This window comes from Rhinoderma darwinii, chromosome 1, assembly GCF_050947455.1.
Source record: "Rhinoderma darwinii isolate aRhiDar2 chromosome 1, aRhiDar2.hap1, whole genome shotgun sequence".
NCBI classification, from domain to species: Eukaryota; Metazoa; Chordata; class Amphibia; order Anura; family Rhinodermatidae; genus Rhinoderma; species Rhinoderma darwinii.
Window position 1 is genome coordinate 413,345,744 of NC_134687.1, and position 24,035 is coordinate 413,369,778.

At 43.5% G+C, this 24,035-nt stretch overlaps 1 protein-coding gene across 2 annotated transcripts; it reads left to right on the forward strand.

Moving 5' to 3' along the window:
* Nucleotides 1-8,446: 8,446 nt before the first annotated feature.
* On the forward strand, nt 8,447-23,310 carry METTL3 (methyltransferase 3, N6-adenosine-methyltransferase complex catalytic subunit). 2 transcript variants are annotated; one of them, XM_075828952.1, is made up of 11 exons: nt 8,447-8,671; nt 8,747-8,955; nt 11,521-11,904; nt 12,178-12,353; nt 15,490-15,706; nt 19,910-20,097; nt 20,662-20,700; nt 20,775-20,883; nt 21,009-21,074; nt 21,306-21,418; nt 23,036-23,310. In XM_075828952.1, the coding sequence occupies exons 1-11, from the start codon at nt 8,566-8,568 to the stop codon at nt 23,145-23,147; spliced, it is 1,719 nt and encodes a 572-aa protein (XP_075685067.1). In that variant the 5' UTR covers nt 8,447-8,565; the 3' UTR covers nt 23,148-23,310. The 2 variants fall into 2 exon arrangements, with proteins under 2 accessions (XP_075685067.1, XP_075685068.1); XM_075828953.1 differs by lacking the exon at nt 20,662-20,700.
* The last annotated feature ends 725 nt before the right edge of the window (nt 23,311-24,035 follow it).

Sequence of the window (24,035 nt, forward strand, 5' to 3'; positions counted from 1 at the left end):
GAGCTTTCATGTGAAACTCGACAGTCTATTCTTGTTCTTAGAAATGAAGGCTATTCCATGCGAGAAATTGCCAAGAAACTGAAGATTTCCTACAACGGTGTGTACTACTCCCTTCAGAGGACAGCACACACAGGCTCTAACCAGAGTAGAAAGAGAAGTGGGAGGCCCCGCTGCACAACTGAGCAACAAGACAAGTACATTAGAGTCTCTAGTTTGAGAAATAGACGCCTCACAGGTCCTCAACTGGCAGCTTCATTAAATAGTACCCGCAAAACGCCAGTGTCAACGTCTACAGTGAAGAGGCGACTCCGGGATGCTGGCCTTCAGGGCAGAGTGGCAAAGAAAAAGCCATATCTGAGACTGGCTAATAAAAGGAAAAGATTAATATGGGCAAAAGCACACAGACATTGGACAGAAGAAGATTGGAAAAAAGTGTTATGGATAGACGAATCGAAGTTTGAGGTGTTTGGATCACACAGAAGAACATTTGTGAGACGCAGAACAACTGAAAAGTTGCTGGAAGAGTGTCTGACGCCATCTGTCAAGCATGGTGGAGGTAATGTGATGGTCTGGGGTTGCTTTGGTGCTGGTGAAGTGGGAGATTTGTACAAGGTAAAAGGGATTTTGAATAAGGAAGGCTATCACTCCATTTTGCAATGCCATGCCATACCCTGTGGACAGCGCTTGATTGGAGCCAATTTCATCCTACAACAGGACAATGACCCAAAGTACACCTCCAAATTATGCAAGAACTATTTAGGGAAGAAGCAGGCAACTGGTATTCTATCTGTAATGGAGTGGCCAGCGCAGTCACCGGATCTCAACCCCATAGAGCTGTTGAGGGAGCAGCTTGACCGTATGGTACGCAAGAAGTGCCCATCAAGCCAATTCAACTTGTGGTAGGGCCTTCTGGAAGCCTGGGGTGAAATTTCTCCCGATTACCTCAGCAAATTAACAGCTAGAATGCCAAAGGTCTGCAATGCTGTAATTGCTGCAAATGGAGCATTCCAAGACGAAAGCAAAGTTTGAAGGAGAAAATTATTATTTCAAATAAAAATCATTATTTCTAACCTTGTCAATGTCTTGACTATATTTTCTAGTCATTTTGCAACTCATTTGATAAACATAAGTGTGAGCTTTCATGGAAAACACGAAATTGTCTGGGTGACCCCAAACTTTTGAGTAGTGTAAATGGTATCGTGATCGTAACGACCCGAACAAGTTAACACATTATTTAAACCGCAAAATACACAGTGTGTATAAAAAATAAAAAAAAAAGAGCAAAAGCAACCCAAAAATTGTTGTTGTTTTTTTCCATTACCCCTTTTTAACCCCTTCCCGACATGCGCCGTACATGTACGGCGCTGTCGGGAAGTGCTTCCCGCAAAGCGCCGTACATGTACGGCGCAGTGATTGTGCGGGCTCAGAAGCAGAGCCGGCACCATCACCGCGGGGTGACAGCTGTATTATACAGCTGGCACCCTCCTGTAACTGCCAGGACCGGAGCTACTCTCCGATCCGGCAGATTAACCCCTCAGATGCTGCGCTCAATAGAGCGCAGCATCTGATAGGTTTTCACCCGATCGGCAACCCAGTGATGCAATCGCTGGGTTGCTGTGGCAATCGGACGCCAGAAAATGGCGTCCGAGTCTGCCTTGTACGGGAGCCGATGAGGACCCGCCTTCGGCGTGTCCTCATAGGCTTGCTGTCAGTGAATAACTGACAGCGCTAATACACTGCACTACATATGTAGTGCAGTGTATTAGAGTAGCGATCGGGGCATCAGGCCCTCATGTCCCCTAGTGGGACAAGTCAGAAAAGTAAAAAAAAGTTAATAAAAATGTGGTAAAACAATAAAAACACACACATTTCAAATAAAAATAAAGCTAAACTGACTTTTTTCCCATAGTAAGTCTTTTATTATGGGAAAAACCGTAAAAATTAAAAAAACTATAAATAATTGGTATCGCCGCGTCCGTAACGACCCAAACTACAAAACTATTATGTAATTTATCCCGCACGGTAAACGCCGTAAAAAAAAACCATGAAAAACAACGCCAGAATCTTTGTTTTTAGGTCACATCTCCTTCCAAAAAATGCTATAAAAAGTGATCAAAAAGTCACATTTACTCCAAAATTGTACCACTAAAAACGGCAATCCGTCCCGCAAAAAATAATCCCTGACACCGCTTTGTGCACGCAAAAATAATAAAGTTATGTGTCTTAGAATATGGCGACACAGAAAACAAATGATTTTATAAAAAAAGTGATTTTATTGTGCAAAAGCCGCAATACATAAAAAAAACTATATAAATTTGGTATCGCCGTAATCGTATCGACCCGCAGAATAAAGCTAACATGTAATTTAGAGCGCACTGTGGATGCCGATAAAAAAAACCAATAAAAAACGATTCCAGAATTGCTTGTTTTTGGTAATTTCCTTTACCAAAAAATGAAATAAAAAGTGATCAAAAAGTCGTATGTGTTCTAAAATGGTACCAATAAAATCTACAGCCCGTCTCGCAAAAAACAAGCCCGCACACCGCCCAATCAACTGAAAAACAAAAAAGTTACGGCACTAGTAATGCGGTGATGAAAAAACATCTCAATGCGCAGGTCGGAGGGGAACATTCCTTCAGTTTCAGGGCCCTAGTATTTAGGAACTAGGAAAGGGAAGGGACATCGCACATCCGCTGGAAGCGAGGGCGCCCGTATTATACCAGCGCAAAACTTTCCCAGTAATATTTCCCAAACTACGAAGGAGAAAAAGTCCCCAAAAGGTGCAGAGCGTTACAAAAGGGGGACAAGAAAGAAAACCATTTATCAGTGTGACACCGGCCTGTGCATAACGGATCGCTTCACATCGTAACACACATCTATGGAGAATTGTATTATTTACCCCATTATTATACCCTCTTATTATGCCCTGATGTACCCGCACAGATTACATATACCCTGATGTTCTCCGCACAGATTACATATACCCTGATGTACTCCTCACATATTACATATACCCCTGATATACTCCGCACAGATTACATATACCCCTGATATACTCCGCACAGATTACATATGCCACCACATTATAAACTGAATACCAGCAAAACTCAAACAAAACTACCAAGCAAAATCCATGCTCAAAATGGCGGTCTATTCCTTCTTAGCCCTACAGTGTGCCCAAACAGCAATTTATGGCCACAAGTAAGGCATTACCATACCCGGGAGAACCCGCTTAACAATTTATGGGGTAACATTCTCCAGGGGCACAACATCTTGTGTGGTGAATGGGCAGATCAGTGGAAAAATTGCAATTTTCACTTTGCACCATCCACTGCGTATTCATTTCTGAAAAACACCTGTGGAGTCTAAATTCTCACTACATCCCTTGATAAATGCCTTTAGGGGTGTAGTTTATAAAACGGGGTCACTTTTGTTTGGTACATCAGGGGTTTTGCAAATGCAACATGGCGTCCGCAAACCATTCCAGCAAAATCTACGCTCCAAAAGATAAATACCGCTCCTTTTCTTCTGAATGCTCCCATATATGTAAACAGCTTATTATAACCACATATGGGGTGTTACTGGACTCGGGAGAAATTACTTTACAAATGTTGGGGTGCTTTTTCTTCTCTATTCCTTGTAAAAATGAAAAATGTTGATCTAAAACGACATCTTGTTGGAAAAAAAAATTATTTTTCATTTTCATGGCTTAATTCAGCAAAAAACCTTTGGGATCAAAATTTTCACTATACCCCTAGATGATTCCTCAGGGGGTGCAGTTTCCCAAATGGAGTCAATTTTGGGGTGTTTCCACTGTACTAGTACTACAGGGGCTCAGCAAATGTGACATGGCGCCCAGACACTATCCAAAATCCAAATGGTGCTAGTTCCATTCTGAGCCCTACCGTGTGTCCAAACAGCCGTTTATCACCACATGTGGGGTAGTGTTTTACTCGGGAGAAGTTGCTTTACTAATTTTATGGTGCTTTTTCTCCTTCAGTCCTTGTGGAAATGAAAAAAAAAACCTAAACCTACATTTTATTTCAAAAAATGTAGATTTTCATTTTTACGGCCTACTTCCAATAAGTTCTGTAAAACACCTGTGGGGTCAAACTGCTCACTGTACTCCTAGATAATTTCCTCATGGGGTGTAGTTTCCAAAATGGGGTCACTTGTTGGGGGTTTCCACTGTTTTGTCCCCTCAGGGGCTTTGTAAATGTGACATGGCCTCCGCAAACCATTCCTGCTAAATTTGAGTTCCAAAAGCCAAATGGCGCTCTTTCCCTTCTCAGCCTCGCCGTGTGTCCAAACAGCCATTTATTACCACATGTGGGGTATTGTTTTACTCGGGAGAAATTTCTTTACAAATTTTATGGTGCTTTTTCTCCTTTAGTCCTTGTGGAAATGAAAAAAAATTAGCTAAACCTACATTTTATTTGAAAAAATTTAGATTTTCATTTTCATGGCCTAGTTCCAAAAATGTTTGCAAAAAAACTGGCCGGTCAAAATGCTTGCTACACCCCTAGATAAATTCCTCGAGGGGTATAGTTTCCAAAATGGGGTCACTTGTTGGGGGTTTCCACTGTTTTGTCCCCTAGGGGGCTTTGCAAATGCGACATGGCCTCCGCAAACCATTCCTGCTAAATTTGAGCTCCAAGGGCCAAATGGCGCTCTTTCCATTCTAAGCCCTGCCGTGTGTCCAAATAACCGTTTATTACGACATGTGGGGTATTGTTTTACTCGGGAGAAATTGCTCTACAAATGTTGTGGTGCTTTTTCTACTTTAGTTCTTTTGGAAATGAAAAAAAATTAGCTAAACCTACATTTTATTTGAAAAAATTTAGATTTTCATTTTCATGGCCTAGTTCCAAACATTTTTGCAAAAAAACTGGCCGGTCAAAATGCTTGCTACACCCCTATATAAATTCCTCGAGGGGTGTAGTTTCCCAAATGGGGTCACTTTTGGGGGGTTTCCACTGTTTTAGTTCCACAAGACCTGTTCAAAGCTGACATGGTGCCTAAAATATATTCTAATAAAAAGGAGACCCAAAATCCACTAGGTGCTCCTTTGCTTCTGAGGCCGGTGCTTCAGTCCAGTAGCACACTAGAGCCACATGTGGGATATTTCCTAAAACTGCAGAACCTGGGCAATAAATATTGAGTTGCATTTCTTGGGTAAAACATTCTGTGGTACAAAAAAAATGGATTCAAAATGAATTTCTGGAAAAAAATAATGAACTTTGTAAATTTCACCTCTACGTTGCCTTAATTCCTGCGCAATGTCTAAAGGGTTAAGAAACTTTCTAAATGCTGTTTTGAATACTTTGAGGGGTGCATTTTTTAAAATGGGGTGACTTATTGGGGGTTTCTAATATCTAAGGACCTCAAACCCACTTCACAACTGAACTGGCCCCTGTAAAAATAGCATTTTGAAATTTTCTTGAAAATGTGAGAAATTGCTGCTAAAGTTCTAAGCCTTGTAACGTCCTTGAAAAATAAAATGATGTTCAAAAAACGATGCCAATCTAAAGTAGACATATGGGGGATGTTAGTTAGCAACATTTTTGTGTTATATAACTGCCTGTCTTACAAGCAGATACATTTAAATTGAGAAAAATGCAAATTTTTGCAATTTTTCGCTGAATTTTGGTGTTTTTCACAATTAAATACTGAATGTATCGGGCAAATTTTGCCAGTAACATAAAGTCCAATGTGTCACGAGAAAACAATCTCAGAATCACTTGGATAGGTAAAAGCATCCCGGAGTTATTACCACATAAAGTGAAACATGTCAGATTTGAAAAATGAGGCTCTGTCAGGAAGGTCAAAAGCGGCCAAAGAGGGAAGGGGTTAAATATTAAAAATAAAAGTTAATCAATATGTACCATGTACCCCAAAATGGTACCATTAAAACTACATTTCATTCCGTAAAAAACAACCCACATAGGACTACATTGACGGATAAATACTAAAGTAATGTCTCTTAGGCCTTATTCACACGAATGTGTATTACGTCCGTGATACGCGCGTGAAAATCCCGCGCATCGCACGGACCTATGTTAGTGAATGTGGCCGTTCAGACAGTCTGATTTTCACGCAGCGTATGTTCGCTGCGTAAAACTCACGACATGTCCTATACTTGGCCGTTTTTCACGCATCACGCACCCATTGACGTAAATGCGTGACTGAAAATCGTGCACGGCACACGGAAGCACTTCCGTGTGACGCGTGTGATTCACGCAACAGCAGATAAAGAAATGAAGGAAAAAATAAAACCACTTCCTTCCTTTCTTTTTCTAAACTTCAAAACCGCGTGTCATAAGCATGGCATATGCGTGAAAATCACGCAGCCACGCAGCACATACGGATGACACACGCAACTGCAACGCGCAAAAAACGCAGCTTTTTTTGCGCGTGCAAAATGCACACGTTCGTGTGAATAAGGCCTTAGAACGTGACAACACAAAAACAAATTGTTTGAAGAAAAAAAAAGTGTTTTTATTGTGCAAAAGTAGTAAAACATAAAAAAAACTATACATATTTGGTATCGCCATAATCGTACTGACCCATAGAATAAACACATCATGTTATTTACACTTCACGGGGAACGGCGCAAATGTTAAACACAAAAACAATGGTGGAATTGACTTTTTTGTCCTGGTAGATCACTGTACATGGCTATCAGCATTATTAAACTAGAGATCGATCAATATGAGATAGATAGATAGATAGATAGATAGATAGATAGATAGATAGATAGATAGATAGATAGATAGATAGATAGATATGAGATAGATAGATATGAGATAGATAGATAGATAGATAGATAGATAGATAGATAGATAGATAGATAGATAGATAGATAGATAGATAGATAGATAGATAGATAGATAGATAGATAGATAGGATAGATAGATAGGATAGATAGATAGGATAGATAGGATAGATAGGATAGATAGACTACATTTTGTATGTACAGTATATACCAGGGAGTGGGGAGACACAAAGGATACAGCAATCTAGAACCTGCCCTCGGTATGGATGGACGTCATAAAACCACATATTTTCTTTACATCTCCTGAAGCATCTGCAGAGTGACGTTGCAGTGGAGATCTGGAGCGCAGTGCGCACAAGTAGGTTTTTATCTCTAGGAGAGCTATTAAACTGCATGTACTAGAAACCTGCCAATCCCTTCACCTGCAGTCACACCTGAATCTCAAGCTTTTGAGTGAAGTTTGAGGTTTTGAATGAGTATATTCCCCTATTTATGGTGGATACATTTAGCAGTGTCTCTAATAACAGCTCTGTGAGGAATAACAAGTGATCTGTTATTATTTGGTTAGAAGAGAACTACGGACATTTTCTTATTAGAACACTCACTTAGCAGAGAAAGTTTCCCATTTCCCTCTATCGAAACCTGGAGGCGTCTCCCAGTCTAAAAACTAAAGGAGCCCTTCCAGCTGAAAAATCTGGAAACGTTGTAATGGGAACCCGGCAGTGGTGCAGCCTCAGGCTTTGGCTCCGTAACTTCACTCAGTTAATAGAAGTAAAATATCTTTAATGTCTATTAAATGGCTCCATATATTACTTCTAGTAGGTCTGCTTTAACCCCTTCCTGCATCCTAAATGTACTGTGCTGGCAGATGTGCCTGCGCGCTGCCAGGGCTGACGCTTTTAGGGGATAGCCTTTGGCCTAGGCTATAACAAATTGGAATACAAGAATATTCCAATGCATTATAACTGAAAAATAAAATCTAATAATGTTTAATAAAATAGGCAAAAAAAAAAAGAATCATACATGTAAAATACAAAAATTGCAATTATTTGAAAAAAAAATCTTCAATACCAAAATGACACAAACATTTCCATCTGTAATTAAAATATTGTGAGAACTGTAAAGCAGGCCTGGCATGAAAGCGTGATTTTATTTATGCATTAGTGAACGCCATGGTCATACGGGGACAACATGGCGGTATTTTAGCAGCTGGTCACATTATGGAGGTATTATTTGAGAAATATATAGCACTATCTCACCTGTTCACTTTCCAGCTAAAAGCACTGTGGTCAGCAATACGTGAATGCAGGTTGTACTGACATCTAGTGGCCAAAATGAAAAGTGCACTTTTGGCAGATGCGATAAAACTCATAAGAATTTATAAAACAGGTAGGGGAGCAATACACCAAAATAAGAGAAAAGATGTAGCAGCATAACCTCACATTACTACTACCCAACCTTCACCAACCACAGAACACATTAGGAAAAACACACAATAAGAGCACTGCTTTCTGCTCATTCCCATTTCGCCCCTGCGACCTATCAGAGGTCTCCTCTCATAGGAGTGACTGGCCGCCGCTAAGAGAAGCACTTTTATTGGATAATTTTGATGCACTCCCCTCATAGGCTACCGGCGGCAAACTAGAAGCCGCCAAGACGTTTTCGTAAGTTTGTATCTTTCACTTCCGGTGCAAACTGTCAACATCCGGTTGGTCCAGCATCATCGTGCGACAACCGGCAAAGAATCGTATTCTACTGAGAGGAGCACTGCGCCCCCGCGGGGCAGCACAATGTCAGACACATGGAGCTCTATACAGGCTCATAAGAAGCAGCTGGATTATCTACGAGAGCGGCTGCAGCGGAGGAGGAAAGATGTCACCTCTCAGCTGGTTCACGGTGAGGAGAGCTCAGTGTTGTGCTCAGGCTTCCTGGCTGTCCATTTCATTCATTTGTAACCTGTTTCTTCTCCAGATCTGCAGAATCCAGAGGCTGGACATGGTTCATCCCTCCGCAGTGACAGCCCAGTTCCTTCAGGGGCCTCACAGACACTTAAAGGAGGCAATGTGACCACAGAGATGACCCCAGACCCCGAGCTGGAGAGCAAGCTCCTGCATCATCTGTCTGACCCGTCACTGGTTCTACCAGCAGACTCCGTGTCCATTCAGCAGGCGATTACTACGGTGAGAGCTGCTTCTTGTTTATCGGATGACTACCTCTATTACTACTACTACTACTCTCATCGAGACATTAAAGGGGTTTTCCCATCAGAGACATTTATCACATATCCACAGGATAGTCAGATAGATGCGGGTCCCACCTCTAGGACACCTATCTCTAGATCGGAGCCCCCTAAACTGAGCTACGCTGTTTCCGTAACTCCCATAGTAATAAATGGCAGTTATGGAAGAAGAGCAGCATGCGAGCTATGCTGTTTCTGTAACTACCATTCCGTTCTATGGGAGTTACGGAAACAGCGTAGCTCAGTGAGTTACGCTGTTTCCGTATTTCATGGTTGGAAATCACACACTTCAACCACAACACAGAGAGAGAGCGAGAACAGGGTTCAGGGGGCCCCGTTCTAGAGATCGGTGCAGATCCCAGAGGTGGGACCCGCATCTATCTGACATTTACGACATATCCTGTGGATATGTCGTAAATGTCTCTGATGGGAAAACCCCATTAATCTCTTTTTGGATTGAAAATCCTCACCAAATTGTGTAGCTTTCCCTGTAGACAACGCCCAAGTGTAAAGGAAACAAACAAAAAAAAAAATGCTATACTCGCCTCCTGGTGCTCCCATGGCAGTGCTTTGCTGGTCGCCCGATGGTCTCTGTACGGCCGGCCTCCAGTAATGGCGTGTTGTCACATGTGACCGCTGCATCAGCCCACTGTCCATCACCGGAGGCCGGGATGCAGAGACCGGCGGGGGACCCGTGAAGCGCTGCCAGGGGAGGTGAATATAGTCTTTTTTTAATAGTAACATGTCAGAAGTTTGGATTGGTGGGGGTCCGAGACTCCGTGACTGAGACCCCCACCAATCGCTAGAACAAAGCAGCTGAAGCGCTTGTCTGAGCGGTCAGCCGCTTTGTTTCTGTTTGGCTTTTTCCCGGAAAGGTGATGTATCGGAGTACGGGCTCATAAACTTTTACATACATTTATTACCGGAAAAAGCCGAATAGACACGAAGCAGCTGATCGCTCACACGGGGGCTTCTGTCGCTTCATTTTAGCAATTGATGGGGGTCTCAGTGCTCGGACACCCACCAATCCAAACTTCTGATGTCACAATGACATGTCACAAGTTTGTCAAACGTTTAGCTTCACTTTAACTTGCTGCAGATCCCAAAAACCCACACCACAGGTCAAATTCTGTGTGGGAACATTTTTTGCAGCTTTTGGATGTGTTCAAATCTCTTCTACTGATACTTTATTCTGCTGCGGATTTTCCATCCACACGTTTTGAAATGCCAGTGTTTGGCTTTTTTTTCCAAGTTTTTTTGCTGCTTTTGGTTTTTTTTTCTATGAATGTCATGCGAAAAACGCTCCAAACGAGCACTGCAGCTTTTTTCTGCCTCCCATTGATTTAAATGGGAGATCAGAGGCAGAAACCGCATAAAGCGAGTGGCCAAATGCCACCTCCAATTGAAATCGTTGGGAGTTTATTTTTGGGGTGTTTCTTGGCGCTGTTTCCAACACCGTTTCTATGTCAATCTGTGCCTATAAACGCTGTGTGAACTGATCCTAAAGTCCTGGAGTTCAGAGATGAGCTGTAATATTCTTAGTAATTCACAGTAGGACGGCACATTCTAGAACCGTTCAGCTGCTGCACAAATTCCTTGCCAAGAGAAGTGGGTGCTTTATTGGCAGCCAGTCATAATTTAATATTCTACTGACTTTACCAGCTATGAATTATTTTCTGCTTAGGTTTTTAAGGCTCTACTGTAAATGGACTTGAGGGCGTCTATCATGAATTATGTTTTGGGGGACTTGTGTGTTTAGATTTAAAATTGTAGCGGAGAGCTTCCATATTGAAGGCAATTTGATTCTGCTACGTAAACTGCGTCGTTTAAACAGTGGTGGACATAGACAACAGAGGGCCCCCATGCAAGAGCAGTTTGAGGGCCCCTTACTCCCCATTAACTCATCAAAGAACACCCACCGTCATGTCTCACAATTCATCAATAATTCTCAGTCATTGTCAATAGCTCAGTCCATACGTGCAGTCCAATAGACAGTAAGGGGTGTATTTCGGACTTTTCATTGTAAAAATGAACCTATAGATATTTTAGATAAACAAATTGCTTGCTGAAGAGTAAGGGTATGTTCACACGGCCTATTTACGGACGTAAATCGGGAGTTTTTGCCCCGAATTGCGCCCAAAAATAGCGCCTCAATAGCGCTGACAAACATCTGCCCATTGAAAGCAATGGGCAGACGTTTGTCTGTTCACACGAGGCGTATATTTACGCGCCGCTGTCAAAAGACGGCGCGTAAATAGACGCCCGCGTAGAAGAAGTGACCTGTCACTTCTTTGGCCGTAATTGGAGCCGCTATTCATTGACTCCAATGAATAGCAGCGCTAATTACGGCCGTAATTGACGCGGCGTTCAAGCGCCTGCACATGCCGGTACGGCTGAAATTACGGGGATGTTTTCAGGCTGAAACATCCCTGTAATTTCAGCCGTTACGGACGCTGTCGTGTGAACATACCCTAATTGTGATTTTTCTTTTCCTGTGTCCTTGTAGCCAGACTTCTCGGTTTCACGACAGGCTGTTGAAAGCCTTTTACAGAAATTTGCCGCTCAAGAGTTGATTGAAGTAAAGGGCGGCGAGCATGAAGACGACGACCGACCCACTGTCGTCACTTTCGCTGACCACTCTAAGCTCTCGGCTATGATGGGAGCTGTTACTGAAAGAAAAGCCCCAACCACTGCACCAGGGTCAAAAAAGAGAAAAATTCAGGAAAGTGATTCCTCCGCGTCCTCCTCATCCACTTCTGCTGCAGGTCTTTTGAAGGAGAAAAAAGTTTCGGAGCCTCAGAAGAAGGCGAGGAAACACGCATCCCATGTGGACTTAGAAATAGAGAGCTTGCTGAATCAGCAGTCCACCAAAGAGCAGCAAACCAAGAAGGTGACTCATCCATTTTCCGAAATTTTAGTTTATTTGTTTTTTGTATTGTCTGAAAGTAGAAATACTTTATGGGGTCTCCTTTTTGTATATTAATCAGAGCTCTTGGGTTATAATTATTTACCGCAGTGAATTCTTACTATTGGGCTTACAGTGTCTGTGGGCCCAACTTATAATAACGCACTTTTTTTTCTACTTTTGCAGTCTGACCGGCTAATACTGTAGGACTTGTGTATCAATAATCTGATTTTTATATATTTTGTTACTTTTCGTTAGGTAAGCCAAGAGATCCTTGAACTTCTGAACACCAGCACGGCAAAGGAACAGTCTATTGTAGAGAAGTTCCGCTCCCGCGGGAGGGCCCAGGTCCAGGAGTTTTGTGATTATGGGACAAAAGAAGAATGTATGAGAGCATGCGGGGGCGATGCTCCTTGTAAGAAGCTGCACTTCAGGTCATTTATTTTAGTATATGTCTTTGAGAACTAGTAGTGCAGTCAAGAATTTCTGCATGTATGTTTTTACACTTGTACACGCTATAGTCCTTTTTTTTTTTTTTTTTTTCTCCTTTTGTTTTTTATATATATATATATATATATATATATATATATATATATATATATAAACCCAGGACAGATTATCGGGATATTTCCTTAGTCTAGCAATGGCGGTGGCTGGTCCTAGAATGCAGTTGTGTAGTCCTCTGATGTCCACAAGGCCTAAAGAGCTTTATAGCATGGAGATGTAAGCACTAGAGGGTGGACTTTAGTGCATCAACAGAACCTGTGTAGGCCCCAGTATAAGGGCTCTATAGCTGACACCTTCACCTCCTGGGACCATCTGCAGCTCCGCTACCCCTTTAGTTAGAAATAATCTGCTGAAAAGGTGGATTAACTATTCGTCATGCTAGTATTTTGGACGGGGGCTTGAGATACTTTTTTTTTTTATTCTATTACAGTAATTTTGACCAAGAATTATACAACGTTCTATAATGTTGGTTGATTTTCTAAATGTGGAAAGCACACCGGTATATTGATAATCCACGTAGTGGTGGAATGATGTTCGAATGGCATTAACTGTCTAACTCTTGGTAGATAACGTGGGGCCTTATATTATCAGGGTTGTGTTATATTTTATAACGCGGGGCCTTATATTATCAGGGTTGTTATATTTTATAACCCGGGGCCTTATATTATCAGGGTTGTGTTATATTTTATAACATCCTTCTTTTCAGTAGATTCATCTAATTGACACTGGTGTCTGTAAGAAATCTACTTTCCCCCACATGCGTGCATTCCCGCTGCCCTGAATCTACTTTCCCCCACACGTGTGCATTCCCGCTGCGCTGAATCTACTTTCCCCCACATGCATGCATTCTCGCTGCGCTGAATCTACTTTCCCCCACATGCGTGCATTCCCGCTGCGCTGAATCTACTTTCCCCCACATGCGTGCATTCTTGCTGCGCTGAATCTACTTTCCCCCACACGCGTGCATTCCCGCTGCGCTGAATCTACTTTCCCCCACATGCATGCATTCCCGCTGCGCTGAATCTACTTTCCCCCACACGCGTGCATTCCCGCTGCGCTGAATCTACTTTCCCCCACATGCGTGCATTCTCGCTGCGCTGAATCTACTTTCCCCCACACGCGTGCATTCTCGCTGCGCTGAATCTACTTTCCCCCACATGCATGCATTCTCGCTGCGCTGAATCTACTTTCCCCCACACGCGTGCATTCTCGCTGCGCTGAATCTACTTTCCCCCCACACGCGTGCATTCCCGCTGCCCTGAATCTACTTTCCCCCACATGCGTGCATTCCCGCTGCGCTGAATCTACTTTCCCCCACATGCGTGCATTCTCGCTGCGCTGAATCTACTTTCCCCCCACACGCGTGCATTCCCGCTGCCCTGAATCTACTTTCCCCCACACGTGTGCATTCCCGCTGCGCTGAATCTACTTTCCCCCACATGCATGCATTCTCGCTGCGCTGAATCTACTTTCCCCCACATGCATGCATTCTCGCTGCGCTGAATCTACTTTCCCCCACATGCGTGCATTCCCGCTGCGCTGAATCTACTTTCCCCCACATGCGTGCATTCTCGCTGCGCTGAATCTACTTTCCCCCACATGCGTGCATTCCCGCTGCGCTGAATCTACTTTCCCCCACACGTGTGCATTCCCGCTGCCCTGAATCTACTTTCCCCCACACGTGTGCATTCCCGCTGCGCTGAATCTACTTTCCCCCACATGCATGCATTCTCGCTGCGCTGAATCTACTTTCCCCCACATGCATGCATTCTCGCTGCGCTGAATCTACTTTCCCCCACATGCGTGCATTCCCGCTGCGCTGAATCTACTTTCCCCCACATGCGTGCATTCTCGCTGCGCTGAATCTACTTTCCCCCACATGCGTGCATTCCCGCTGCGCTGAATCTACTTTCCCCCACACGTGTGCATTCCCGCTGCGCTGAATCTACTTTCCCCCACACGTGTGCATTCCCGCTGCGCTGAATCTACTTTCCCCCACATGCATGCATTCTCGCTGCGCTGAATCTACTTTCCCCCACATGCGTGCATTCCCGCTGCGCTGAATCTACTTTCCCCCACACGCGTGCATTCCCGCTGCGCTGAATCTACTTTCCCCCACACGCGTGCATTCCCGCTGCGCTGAATCTACTTTCCCCCACACGCGTGCATTCCCGCTGCGCTGAATCTACTTTCCCCCACATGCGTGCATTCTCGCTGCGCTGAATCTACTTTCCCCCCACACGCGTGCATTCTCGCTGCGCTGAATCTACTTTCCCCCACATGCGTGCATTCCCGCTGCGCTGAATCTACTTTCCCCCACACGCGTGCATTCTCGCTGCGCTGAATCTACTTTCCCCCCACACGCGTGCATTCCCGCTGCCCTGAATCTACTTTCCCCCACATGCGTGCATTCCCGCTGCGCTGAATCTACTTTCCCCCACATGCGTGCATTCTCGCTGCGCTGAATCTACTTTCCCCCCACACGCGTGCATTCCCGCTGCCCTGAATCTACTTTCACCCACACGCGTGCATTCTCGCTGCGCTGAATCTACTTCCCCCCACACGCGTGCATTCTCGCTGCGCTGAATCTACTTTCCCCCACATGCGTGCATTCCCGCTGCGCTGAATCTACTTTCCCCCACATGCGTGCATTCTCGCTGCGCTGAATCTACTTTCCCCCCACACGCGTGCATTCCCGCTGCCCTGAATCTACTTTCACCCACACGCGTGCATTCTCGCTGCGCTGAATCTACTTCCCCCCACACGCGTGCATTCTCGCTGCGCTGAATCTACTTCCCCCCACACGCGTGCATTCTCGCTGCGCTGAATCTACTTTCCCCCACACGCGTGCATTCCCGCTGCGCTGAATCTACTTTCCCCCACACGCGTGCATTCCCGCTGCGCTGAATCTACTTTCCCCCACACGCGTGCATTCTCGCTGCGCTGAATCTACTTTCCCCCACACGCGTGCATTCTCGCTGCGCTGAATCTACTTTCCCCCACACGCGTGCATTCCCGCTGCAATGAAACTATAAATGACTTTGACCCTTTTTTTTGTCACAGGCGTATCATAAACAAGCACACAGATGAGTCTCTCGGTGACTGCTCTTTTCTCAATACCTGTTTTCACATGGACACTTGTAAATATGTTCACTATGAGATTGATGCATATGTAGAGCCTGCAGGAATCACAGGAGGATCTGAGTCTATTCCAAACCAAGATATGCCTCTGGCTAAAGGCGTCGGAGACACCAGTGTAGGACGCCTGTTCCCTTCACAGGTAAGATCACAAGTACATCCGAACATCTAGCCATAGGGAACCTACCGATGTTCTGCTATGGTGAGCTATACGTGGTCTACCATCTAATAGAGATTCCTCTCCATTTGGCATTTACTCAAACTATTGAATTAAACTTTTATGTGTCGGACAACTGGTCAACGCTTGTGTGGTACAATATGTTTTCCACATGGTTACTAGTGTAATGGTTTCAAAACTGGTCTACTGGCTTTCCGAACCATGTGAAAATTCATGCAAACTAATGTGTCAACCATTGTTGGATCTGCCTGGTTTAGCAAACCTATTCTCAAACCCCTAAGGATGGGACACACAAGGGGGACTTTGTTTCTAGTTTCTATGCCAGATTGCTGGCGTAGAAGAGGCCGCAAAAATGTATTGGCATAAATTATGGCGCAAGTCTACGTTTGCTTATAGCTGGCCTGGATTTGACATTCTGGCGCACGGACTGCCAGAGATGCGCCTAATTTGGCGCATCTTTTAGATTAAGACTGGCGAATGAATTGACTGTCTAAATCGATTCCCCAAAACCGTTTTTTGGGAAAAACGGGACTGTTTGTTTTTTGTTTTTTTTTAGTCAAACCAGAAGTGGAAGCAGCAGCAAGAAATAGTAGAAGTCCTTGCTTTAGGTTTCCTACTTATTGTGAATCCACTTCTGGCATTGGCTCAAAAAAAAACGGCAGCGTTTTCCAAAAAACTTGAAAGCACTTTAATAGAACATCATGAGTTAATAGAGGGGAAGCCCATGTTTTGGGAGTTGGGGGTGGTACGCCGTCATCGCCTTATTTTCATGGGTCCTTCTAACAAAAGCAGACTCCACCTTTTAGTGATAATGATCCTGTCCGAACAAACGGGGGAATGTTATCAGTTCAAATTTCCTAGAAATTAATAGGATTCATAAAAAAAAAAATCTATTTTTCAATATAAAATGTACACGCCGGTAGATCTTCATGCTACATTAACCTTTTATGCCCTGTTTTGTACATCAAGCCGGCAGGGCAGTGAGTGTATGACTGTCTGCTCTCTTTCCTAGGAATCCACATTCACTGTGCGGGCTTCCTGAAGTATGTCGCCTATTGCCTCCAATAGGTTGCTTGTCACGAGGAGCATAACAATATAGAAAAAACCTTGTAAAGCCCAAGCAGAATACAAATCCTCAGACATTGGTGTCTTTCTAGTATGATGAGCACAGCTAATGCAAATCTGCAGACATTGGTGTCTTTCTAGTATGATGGGCACAGCTGATACAAATCCTCAGACATTGGTGTCTTTCTAGTATGATGGGCACAGCTAATGCAAATCTGCAGACATTGGTGTCTTTCTAGTATGATGGGCACAGCTGATACAAATCTGCAGACATTGGTGTCTTTCTAGTATGATGGGCACAGCTAATACAAATCTGCAGACATTGGTATCTTTCTAGTATGATGGGCACAGCTAATACAAATCCTCAGACATTGGTGTCTTTCTAGTATGATGAGCACAGCTAATGCAAATCTGCAGACATTGGTGTCTTTCTAGTATGATGGGCACAGCTAATGCAAATCTGCAGACATTGGTGTCTTTCTAGTATGATGGGCACAGCTAATGCAAATCTGCAGACATTGGTGTCTTTCTAGTATGATGGGCACAGCTAATACAAATCCTCAGACATTGGTATCTTTCTAGTATGATGAGCACAGCTAATGCAAATCTGCAGACATTGGTGTCTTTCTAGTATGATGGGCACAGCTAATGCAAATCTGCAGACATTGGTGTCTTTCTAGTATGATGGGCACAGCTAATGCAAATCTGCAGACATTGGTGTCTTTCTAGTATGATGGGCACAGCTAATGCAAATCTGCAGACATTGGTGTCTTTCTAGTATGATGGGCACAGCTAATACAAATCCTCAGACATTGGTGTCTTTCTAGTATGATGAGCACAGCTAATGCAAATCTGCAGACATTGGTGTCTTTCTAGTATGATGGGCACAGCTAATGCAAATCTGCAGACATTGGTGTCTTTCTAGTATGATGGGCACAGCTAATACAAATCTGCAGACATTGGTGTCTTTCTAGTATGATGGGCACAGCTAATGCAAATCTGCAGACATTGGTGTCTTTCTAGTATGATGGGCACAGCTAATGCAAATCTGCAGACTGGTGTCTTTCTAGTATGATGGGCACAGCTAATGCAAATCCGCAGACATTGGTGTCTTTCTAGTATGATGGGCACAGCTAATACAAATCCGCAGACATTGGTGTCTTTCTAGTATGATGGGCACAGCTAATGCAAATCTGCAGACATTGGTGTCTTTCTAGTATGATGGGCACAGCTAATACAAATCTGCAGACATTGGTGTCTTTCTAGTATGATGGGCACAGCTAATACAAATCCGCAGACATTGGTGTCTTTCTAGTATGATGGGCACAGCTAATACAAATCCGCAGACATTGGTGTCTTTCTAGTATGATGGGCACAGCTGATACAAATCTGCAGACATTGGTGTCTTTCTAGTATGATGGGCACAGCTAATACAAATCTGCAGACATTGGTATCTTTCTAGTATGATGGGCACAGCTAATACAAATCCTCAGACATTGGTGTCTTTCTAGTATGATGAGCACAGCTAATGCAAATCTGCAGACATTGGTGTCTTTCTAGTATGATGGGCACAGCTAATGCAAATCTGCAGACATTGGTGTCTTTCTAGTATGATGGGCACAGCTAATACAAATCTGCAGACATTGGTATCTTTCTAGTATGATGGGCACAGCTAATACAAATCCTCAGACATTGGTGTCTTTCTAGTATGATGAGCACAGCTAATGCAAATCTGCAGACATTGGTGTCTTTCTAGTATGATGGGCACAGCTAATGCAAATCTGCAGACATTGGTGTCTTTCTAGTATGATGGGCACAGCTAATGCAAATCTGCAGACATTGGTGTCTTTCTAGTATGATGGGCACAGCTAATGCAAATCTGCAGACTGGTGTCTTTCTAGTATGATGGGCACAGCTAATGCAAATCCGCAGACATTGGTGTCTTTCTAGTATGATGGGCACAGCTAATACAAATCCGCAGACATTGGTGTCTTTCTAGTATGATGGGCACAGCTAATGCAAATCTGCAGACATTGGTGTCTTTCTAGTATGATGGGCACAGCTAATACAAATCTGCAGACATTGGTGTCTTTCTAGTATGATGGGCACAGCTAATACAAATCCGCAGACATTGGTGTCTTTCTAGTATGATGGGCACAGCTAATACAAATCCGCAGACATTGGTGTCTTTCTAGTATGATGGGCACAGCTAATACAAATCTGCAGACATTGGTGTCTTTCTAGTATGATGGGCACAGCTAATACAAATCTGCAGACATTGGTGTCTTTCTAGTATGATGGGCACAGCTAATACAAATCTGCAGACATTGGTGTCTTTCTAGTATGATGGGCACAGCTAATACAAATCTGCAGACATTGGTGTCTTTCTAGTATGATGGGCACAGCTAATACAAATCTGCAGACATTGGTGTCTTTCTAGTATGATGGGCACAGCTAATACAAATCTGCAGACATTGGTGTCTTTCTAGTATGATGGGCACAGCTAATACAAATCTGCAGACATTGGTGTCTTTCTAGTATGATGGGCACAGCTAATACAAATCCGCAGACATTGGTGTCTTTCTAGTATGATGGGCACAGCTAATGCAAATCTGCAGACATTGGTGTCTTTCTAGTATGATGGGCACAGCTAATGCAAATCTGCAGACATTGGTGTCTTTCTAGTATGATGGGCACAGCTAATACAAATCTGCAGACATTGGTGTCTTTCTAGTATGATGGGCACAGCTAATACAAATCTGCAGACATTGGTGTCTTTCTAGTATGATGGGCACAGCTAATACAAATCCGCAGACATTGGTGTCTTTCTAGTATGATGGGCACAGCTAATACAAATCTGCAGACATTGGTGTCTTTCTAGTATGATGGGCACAGCTAATACAAATCCGCAGACATTGGTGTCTTTCTAGTATGATGGGCACAGCAGATACAAATCCATACTCAATGCTGCAGTTCAGTATTCATTTTTGCAGGAGATTTCAAAGCCATTTAGAGAAATGACGTCCTTTTACACGATCTGATGTGTTGATTTACATGTGATATATACTTATGTTAGTAACTTTCATCTCTCTTGTGAATCAGTGGATTCGTTGTGATATTCGGTACTTGGACATGAGCATCTTGGGAAAGTTCTCCGTGGTAATGGCTGACCCACCTTGGGATATTCACATGGAGTTGCCGTATGGAACGTTGACTGATGATGAAATGAGAAAACTTCAGATTCCGGTACTGCAGGATGATGGATTCCTCTTCCTCTGGGTTACTGGCAGGTAAACGGCAAGTTTAGAATGACCATAGGAACGCCATGGATAGTTTCCACCATACAGTCACTGAAGCAATACAATGAAAATGTACGACATATTTAATAATCTACTGTAATTGATACAGTAATGCTTCTGTTAAAGCGGTCCGGTCGCCCTTCCTCACGTGTCTGTTTAGGGTTACCCATTTCTTAGACCTTTTGTTGTGCCGTTTTTCTCTTATTCCTACTATTAATGTATGAATTGATTGACAACTGTGTGTTACCAGTTGGGGGGGGGGGTCCCTACCCAGTTTGACCATGGTCCGGACTGCTTCATGGGTGTCCCTGCACCTCTCCGCCTTATGTGTTCTGGGTGGGACTGCAACGCTTCATCAAGTACTATCTGGACATTATACTTTTATTATCCACACCTGGTTTTGGCTTTTAAAAAAACTGCATAAAAAACCTGAACAAATCTTGATTAAAACCTGCACGTGAATACAGGCCCTTACTCATAACGAAATATCTTCCGGTTTTCGTCTACACGGGGCCGCTTGTGTTATAGTTGTGCTGAATTAATCTCTTATTACAGGGCTATGGAACTAGGCAGAGAATGCTTGAAGCTGTGGGGGTGAGTAATGTCCATCTTGTTGTTAATAATGGTGGCTGATGATTGTAATGACTCGTTGCATTACATATTTACAGATACGAGCGAGTGGATGAAATAATTTGGGTGAAAACCAACCAGTTACAGCGCATTATTCGAACAGGACGCACTGGCCATTGGCTTAATCATGGCAAGGAGCACTGTCTGGTAAGGGTTAATAGGTGTCATTGTTCAGCAGTTTGTTTTCTGGGGGGGGGGGTTTTGATATTCTTTATTTTTAATATCTTGAATCCAACATCTGCCTGATTTTATTCACCCTGTTTAATTTGTAGGTTGGTGTCAAAGGAAACCCTCAAGGGTTTAACCGGGGTCTAGACTGCGATGTTATTGTGGCTGAGGTGAGATGTTTAGGACTAGTCCATCTTTTGAATGAAAGGAATTGCTGCCTCCGGTGAATCGGGAGGGTATGATTGAAAAAGACGGCTGTATACTGTCATTCACAGCACATCCTACGTCCAGTAGAAGTGTTGTATTGGTGTGTCAGTGCAGTCTCTGGTCACTTCTTTCCTGAATGAGGTGAAGATGGGATCCATTTATTACCTGATGTAACTCTCTGGTCATTCATCTAGGTCCGTTCTACCAGTCACAAACCTGACGAGATATATGGCATGATTGAACGTCTTTCTCCGGGCACCCGTAAGATTGAGCTGTTTGGACGTCCCCATAATGTGCAGCCAAATTGGTTAGTGTTTTGGGTTGTTCCACTTAGGCTGGGTTCACATGCTGCGCTTTCAAATGCATCTGAAAAAGCGTGTGCGGTTTTTAAATGTTTAAGCTTTAATGTGTTTTTTACATTTAATGATGATAGGCTTACAGCTGAAACACTATATACTATATACCCCTATGATAGCCAGCATTAGCGTTATTTCTTATCTACACACACGAGTCATTTCTGAAAAGTCAACTCAAAAGTTAAGGTACGCTTTAGGCCTTGTTCACATCAGCGTTGGTTTCCGTACATGGGTTGCGTTGCAGCTTTCCGACGGAGGAACCCATGAAGGTGTAGTCGACGATGGTATTGTTTTCACTTAAAAAAAACGGAAACCTTACGGAACGGAAACCGTTTGCAACGATGGCATTACCATTGAGATCAATGGTAATGCAAATGGACGCTATTGTTTCCGTTTGCCTTTATGTTCATGGGTTTCTCCATCGGAAAGCTACAACGGAAACAGAAATCAATGCTGATGTGAACGCAGCCTTTTTTTAGGTCTTAATGACACGGTTATTTTTTACGTTTTTCCATCGTCTCGTTCTAAGAGCTATAACTTTTTTTTATTTTTGCGTTGACATAACTGTATAAGCTCTTGTTTTTTGCAGGAGATGATGTATTTTTTAACCGCACCATTTTGGGGTACATATAATTTATTGATTTAACTTTTTATTTTTTGGGGGGGGAATAGAAAAAAAAACAGCACTTTCGCCACACTTTTTTTCGTCCTACATTTATGTTGTTTACCATGTGGTATAAATAACACACTAACTTTATTCAGCGGGTTGTTACGATTTGCAACGATACCAAATTTATATAGATTTTTTATGTTTTACTACTTTTACACCGTAAACGCTTTTTTAAAAAAAAAAAATTTGTTTTTGCGTCTCCATATTTGAAGAGCCATAACTTTTTTTTTTTTTATAACTAATAAAGCATTTTGTAAGGGGAAAAAGTGGGGTTTCATTTTATTTTTTTTTCACTAACTTTATAAAACTTTTTTTTTTTTTTTACTAGTCCCACTAGGGGACTTCACTATGCGATCCTCTGATCGCTTTTATAATACACTGCAATATTTTTGTATTGCAGTGTATTACTGCCGGTCAGTGTAAAATGGACAGGCATCTGCTAGGCCAGGCCTCCGGCATGACCTAGCAGGCATTCACTTTATTAGGCCCCCGACTGCCATCGGAGACACAGACACTCGGCGATCTTATCGCAGGGTGTCGGTGGGAGCTCTTTCCAAAACCACTCAGATGCGGTGCACGCTATTGAGCGCCGCATATGAGGGGTTAAACGGGTGAGATCGATACTTATATCGATCTCCCCCATTAGAGCAGGGACGCCCCCAGCCCTCCGCTACCTCTTGCATCAGAATAAAGCCCGTTAGTGGCCGCCGTGAAAAGGCGTATTGGTGGTCACTAACAGTTTCCATTTTATCAAAATTAGCGCTGGATCCAATTCCTTCTATTTTTGCTGGGTTAAAGTGCCGTTGTGTCCAAAATGTATGTAAATACAAATATTGCATACAGAAACGTAACCATGTTAAATGTAACATCTCACTTTTTTTAATATTCCTTTTTTTAGGATTACTCTAGGTAATCAGTTGGATGGGATCCATTTGTTAGATCCAGATGTGGTCGCTCGATTCAAGCAACAACATCCAGATGGAGTGATTTCAAAACCTAAGAATATGTGAACACTTCTGCTCTACTAGGATGAACAATGGATGAGAACTGTTTGTTTTTTTTTTTATACGGTTTTAGGCATCTTGGCTGACATTTGATTCAATGTAAATAGTGCTTTTATGATAACATTCCTCTTTATTCATGCATTCAAAATAAATGCGTTTACAAAATAAACCAGAAGTCACACAGTGATGTCAACTTGTCTTACAGAATAAGCAACACCATAAATACTAAAGTCTGAGAGGTACAATGAAATATTTAAAGTGTAACTAAACGTTCATAAAACGTCTGACATGTCCGAGGTTTTGATCGGTGAAGGTCCGAGCACTGAGACCCCACCGATCGCTAAAACGAAGAATTGCTCGGGTGAGCGCTGAGCTGCTTCGTTTCTGATCGGCTTTTTACCTATTCACCTATGACAGCACCCCTGGAGAGACGTCCCATCCGCTGGACAGGAAACCTGAGGATCTAAAATGGACACACCTCTCCACACACCCAGTCAGGTTTCCTGTCCTCCAGATGGAAGATTCTCCAGAAGGGAAAAAAGCACTTCTCCGGGATTGCAGACCCCCTAGCAAGGTTTACCTTCTTCCACTAGGGGTGCTCTGGAAAGGTGTATAAGTCTCCCCCCTGGGAGCAACCTTTAGTCTGGGATAGGTACTCCCGCCTCTCCCAGTCCATCGTCCCCCTCCTGCTGCAAAACAGGTGGTGGTTTAAGGTCCACAGAGTGGACCTTCCTCTGGCGGGGAGCGGATCCCCGGGGCTCGTTCGGCTTGGGGAAGGACCAGACCCAGCGTTGGAGGCTTCCCGGCGCTCTCACTGGCATGTCCGGTCGCCGCGACGCGTCACTTCCGGGCGCGTCCAACACTCCAGGGGGCGGTGTTCCGGTGGCCCACGTG